General features: G+C 53.6%; 2 protein-coding genes across 2 annotated transcripts; both read left to right on the top strand.

Moving 5' to 3' along the window:
- Positions 1-256: 256 nt before the first annotated feature.
- Positions 257-1,274, top strand: LAESUDRAFT_765394 (uncharacterized protein; the record flags this gene model as incomplete). Its single annotated transcript, XM_040913661.1, has 4 exons — positions 257-286; positions 337-672; positions 725-1,140; positions 1,190-1,274. 4 exons carry the CDS (start codon positions 257-259, stop codon positions 1,272-1,274), a joined length of 867 nt encoding a protein of 288 aa, XP_040757311.1.
- Positions 1,275-1,385: 111 nt separating this feature from the next.
- On the top strand, positions 1,386-3,783 carry LAESUDRAFT_765393 (uncharacterized protein; the record flags this gene model as incomplete). The annotated part of the gene is made up of 8 exons (XM_040913660.1): positions 1,386-1,478; positions 1,530-1,607; positions 1,664-1,797; positions 1,860-2,005; positions 2,058-2,119; positions 2,180-2,243; positions 2,295-2,465; positions 3,008-3,783. 8 exons carry the CDS (start codon positions 1,386-1,388, stop codon positions 3,781-3,783), a joined length of 1,524 nt encoding a protein of 507 aa, XP_040757310.1.
- Between the last annotated feature and the right edge of the window lie 1,324 nt (positions 3,784-5,107).

Genomic DNA, 5,107 nt, shown 5'->3' with positions numbered 1-5,107 from the left:
CCACGCATGTGGCCACAATCAAAGCCACAATGCGACAATCATCCTTGATTTCTGAATCGCGGCATGTTGGATCGACAACATGAACTCATATTCTCCAGAACTTCTTGTACAGCTTGCTCTGGTTATGTTTGTCAGTGGACTGGATTCTCCACAACCTCCCGGTGAGGGTCACGATCCGTTCGCAGTGCTGTCGTACCGGATGCGCGAAGTGCTGCTTAACTAGCGCAAAGTTGCGATTTGGCAGCCAGAGAGAAACATGACGTTTCAGGTCGTGATTGTCGACAAGGTGTGCAGCTACACGCACCCCGCATCATGCAGTGACAGAACTATCAGCAGGACGTGCGCTTCCCGCCGCACAAACTCGTCCCGCCGGACGACCCGCAATACTCCAGCGCGCACTCGCCGTTGCCTCCGCTTATCCCTACATCGCCACTCTACCCGGACGGGCTCATAGCGCCGATATGGGTCCGCAAGCATACAACGCTCGTCCCGTCCGTATTCGTTATGTTTATGCACATCTTCGAGCCCTCTCAAAATGCGCCGCATTCCCCTCTTGACCCTGGGGATGGAGACCACGAGATAGAGGCAGAGGAGCGAATGAGGGACAACGAGCTGTGTGCGGAGATTGCGCAGAAGAAGTCGACGAGCGAGCGGGGAGTCAAGCTGATGGTGGTGCTGTTGGCGAGTAGACGAATGCTGGGCGCGTATCTCAGATCCTTTTTAGATCCCGTATCATCTGATAAGTGCAGACAACCCATCGTTGGATGGCCGCTTAACATACATCCGGAGACAGAGCGGGCTTGACCCGCGGGCGGCCCCTGAGTCCTGTATCGCAGTCCGAGATCGGCGACTTTGTACGCAGATGCGACGGTGGATCTGCACTTGGCACTCATTGCTCAACCCATTCAGCCTGCAGGAGGCTCTGTACGAGCCCGCCCTGGAGTATTACACGAACCACTCGAAGCGCGTGCGCCGAAAGCGCAATCGCTACTCCCAGGCAGCGACATCGTATGTTGCACCGAGTCTGTCTGGGAGCAAGTCGGCGGCACGGCCGCTCAGGCCGGAAGGCTGGACGGTCAGATACGAGTACAAGATGGCATGCTTTGCGGAGTTTCGCGGAGAGGACGAGGTCGCGCTGAAGTACGTCGTGAATTGTCTATCCGATGGCTTTGCTCATCACATTTAGTAGGCACTATCAGGATGCGTATTCGACACTGCTCCTGATTTTCCGGTCGACTGCGATCCTGCCGCCTCGTACTAAGCGTTGGGCATAGGCAAAGGTGCTGTCCGACTGTATTGACCTCAAGGTATGTCCTGCATGCAGTAACAACAGCCCTCAATGAATTCACTGTTCCTCCAGATATGCAAGCTGTACCTGTATAACAATGAGCACGCAGCATCCCGGCTTCTACTATTACATGGCTGCGCGTTGCACGGAGCGCAGACGTGAGCGCTTTCTAGCCGCTTTAGATGCCGAAGTGAGTGTTTGATGAGGGATAGGGCGCGTCAGGTCACTCATAGTGGATTAGGCGAAGCAGCATTTGACAATGACCGCTCCTGGGTTCTCGAATGAGAAGAAGGTGGAGCATCATGCGATTATCTTGGAGGTACGATGATGCACTCCCTACAATGTTGACTATGAGGCAATAACATTGGTCGACAGCTGTATACGAGAGCCTATGAGCTCTTCAAGGCATACAGCCCCGCGACCATCCAAGGCCAGGGACGGTTGACACCCTGGATTACATATCGGATCGCACACACATACTGCGGGTCGGGCAAGTTCGACATGGCTGCGTGGTTCGTGATTCCTGACTGCTCTCAATGAGAAGGATGGCTGACGATGGCGCTGAACTCAGATTCTTCGAGCGGATTGCGAAAACGTATAGACGGGAACAATGGGATTCTCTGTTGCAGCCATTGCTGTCAACGTGGTATTCTTGCGCGCGGAAGATGGGTGACGTGGAACTGAGTGTGCGATTGCTGATTGAGATGTTGGGACATGGTACGTGCCATACGCTCTTAAGGGTCGCTGCTATTGTTCATATCCTCGTCAGATATCAGGACGCAATCGGATGACCCTGATTCCACTCAAGAGGACATGCTGGTCGTGCTGAAGGTAAATGACAGACGTAGCCCGACACATGACATCCTCCTGACAATTTAGGGCCACTGCCAGAGCAGCGTGCCTTCTACAACGGAGGAGACCTTGGTCGTAGACTCTTCCGATTCACAGCCAATATGTGTGTCTATCGTACATATCAGTCTGTAGTTCACTAATGCACCCGTTCTAGTGAACTCCTCGATTATCTTCTGGCAACCAGGTGCAATAGTGGGCGAGGCAGCTGCATTCCAGATATCGCTCATGGCGAGAGAGAACGTGTCTTTGTTCGCATTGCCGTTCTCATCAGTGACGATACAGTTTTCTGCGGATATCCCTCCCATCGTCGTTGAACAGATATCTGGTGCAAGCATTGACCATACATCGAGAGCAAGATGGCTGAATTGGAGGCAAAAAGGAAACATCGATAGAATACAGACATCTACGATCCACGAAAACCACCGCGGCCGAACCCACGACTCCTTGATGTACTCCACGAGCCGCCCCGCGCCCCCATCATAACTCCCTCGTGATGCGCGCGGGCCCCCACGAAACCCGCCTTGTCCTGCTGCCCCTCGTCCCCCTCCACCAGCCGCACCACGCCCACACCACGGCCCCGTTATGTTCGACGAAGGAAAACATTCTCAGTAGTGAGCATATGAGATGTGAGAGCGGGTAGACACAAACGCGAGTGTCAATGCCGATCTAGTATCTAATCTTATCTAATACACATCGATCACCAAATTTAGGACGAAGAGAACCCATGGATCCTCTCGAAATGCAATCTGTGGCCATTGAAACCCCATTTAGGCCATTGAAACACCGTTTAGGAAAGCAGGGTTTAAGCAGGCCATGCGGACAACGTTGCGAATGCTGATACCCACACCCTGACTCTGAACCGTTCAGGGGCCAAAGAGTCGCCGATGAAGATCAGTCCAAAGCCTCGCAAGACGCCCCACTGCAAAACGTGTCAGCGGCCGCGCGCTGGCCACCCGCGCTCAGGGTGTCCCTATGCCGACACTCTCGCTCCTGCACTAGACTCTTCGACCTGTGGGAGGCTAGAATCGACAGAGTCGCTCGAGACAGTACTCCCCACAGATTCCTCTATTGATGAAAGTCGCGGACGACCACGGTCAGGGAAGCCTGATTTCATCTTCCAGGCAGATGTCCTAGCTGCGAGCACCTCCAAACCCACAGCTATAGTGGTATCTGCCGCAGAGAAGTCTGTAGTGCCACACAGCGTCACAACGGACTCCAACAGTCCACCTGCGAGACCCTCCACTCCCAAGTCTGATCGCCCACCTTACACCGCCAAAACGTGCTCTCTGGGTCGCACGCTCAGCCAAGACAAGCAACGCATGTTTTTCGAACGGGCAAGGTTGACTTCAGAGGGATCTGTGGTCATCTTGAAGCACCCAACGGACGGTGTCTCCGATCTTCTCGCCAGAGCGAAGACGGTTGGACTCGCTGCCGAGGTGATTGGCTCACTGGGTGAAGATAGTCGATTGGTGGCATTTGGGAGAGATGAGGAACTAGTGAGCAAAGTCGGGCACATTGGAAGTTCGGAGAAGGAGGCTGCTGTCGACAAAGTGAAGAAGGGGTGCTACCGAGCATTGGTTCTTGGCGGGTTAGGTGCAGTGGTCGGTGCTGTGGCTACCTGGACGGCGCTTGCCTTCTCGTGAGGGAGGGAGAGGATGCTGATGCTACACGGGTGACGAAGTCCGTCTTCCACTCTACCGAACGTTGTGTTCTCGTTCTCCGGTCATCGGTCCTACATACCTTTATGTCCTACATGCCTCAGGTCTGTATATGCTGTGATATACAAAGGCTTCAAGTTTATTGGTGCATAGAATCCGGGAGACAGTTCATATGCAGTGCTACCTTAGTCACGACGGGTGGGCAGAGAGAATTTAACGCGGGCTGTGGATGATGGATCGCATCATGGCCACCGCACGGTAACGGAAACATCTCTCGTGCATACGTCATGAGCAGAAACCGAACACGATATAATGCTGCATCTACTAGTCTGTGGCCGGGCTTGATACAAAAACACTGACTACTCTTTCCTCTCAGCTTCTTTCCGGCTACCCATTACATGACGCGCAACACACACACCCACATGGCTAGGCACCGTCTACGACACGACACGACCGAGCTGGCGAAACACGAAAGACACAGCACGCATCCCTCACGCGCAAGGACAGTGAGAAAGTGGATCCCGATGACGAATCAACGCTCAAAAGTCAAAATCCCTACTGGGAGGCAACTGCGAGCCAGTACTGATCGCAACGGCTTTCAACAGTACCTCCCAGATGGGATCGATTGTAAACCAGATCCCCTGGTCATGAAGGCCCAGCGCACACACATTCCGCCGTAGGCCCTGCACCCGTATGCTGTTCAAATTGTACTTTTATTCTTAACTCGCGTATTGGCTGCTAACGCGCGAGAACGTTATCGGCAAAATCCGTCACCGGCGTCATTCTACCGGGCCGCACCCCCCGCTGGGCCTGTGACCCGCACCCCAGGTTGTGTTCACTGTGCGCAACGACGAGCTGGACACTCTGTCGACACACCCGCGTGTCCATTGTTCACGTTTCTCGTCATGCGCTATCTTCTGCAACATCAAAGAGTGCGGTTCCTCGCTGTTTGCATGTACTCTGGCCACCGACCGACCGACCTCGTCATCATGAATGCCTCCCCACGTACTTCACAATATTGTCGTTCGTTCTCATACAGAATGCATACTTGAGGCCAGCTTATTCAATCCTTGAGCCACATCTTATTCATGTAAATATCCATCAGGACTGAACAATATAATTGATTGCTTTTGCGAGCCCATCAAAGAGCCTGTACAGTTATTCCTGCACTACGAGCTAAATTTGTACGTGAAGTTTGTGCTATCCCATGGATCCGCAAAGTAAGAATAGGCATCGAATGGACTGGGTGGTTCCGGCGCCTTCGCCTTCAGCGTGGGAGGTGTCAAAGGCACGGGCAGAGCCTGATCAC

Source organism: Laetiporus sulphureus, assembly GCF_001632365.1.
Source record: "Laetiporus sulphureus 93-53 unplaced genomic scaffold LAESUscaffold_174, whole genome shotgun sequence".
In the NCBI taxonomy this organism is placed as follows: domain Eukaryota; kingdom Fungi; phylum Basidiomycota; class Agaricomycetes; order Polyporales; family Laetiporaceae; genus Laetiporus; species Laetiporus sulphureus.
This window is presented reverse-complemented; position numbering and strand designations above follow the sequence as displayed.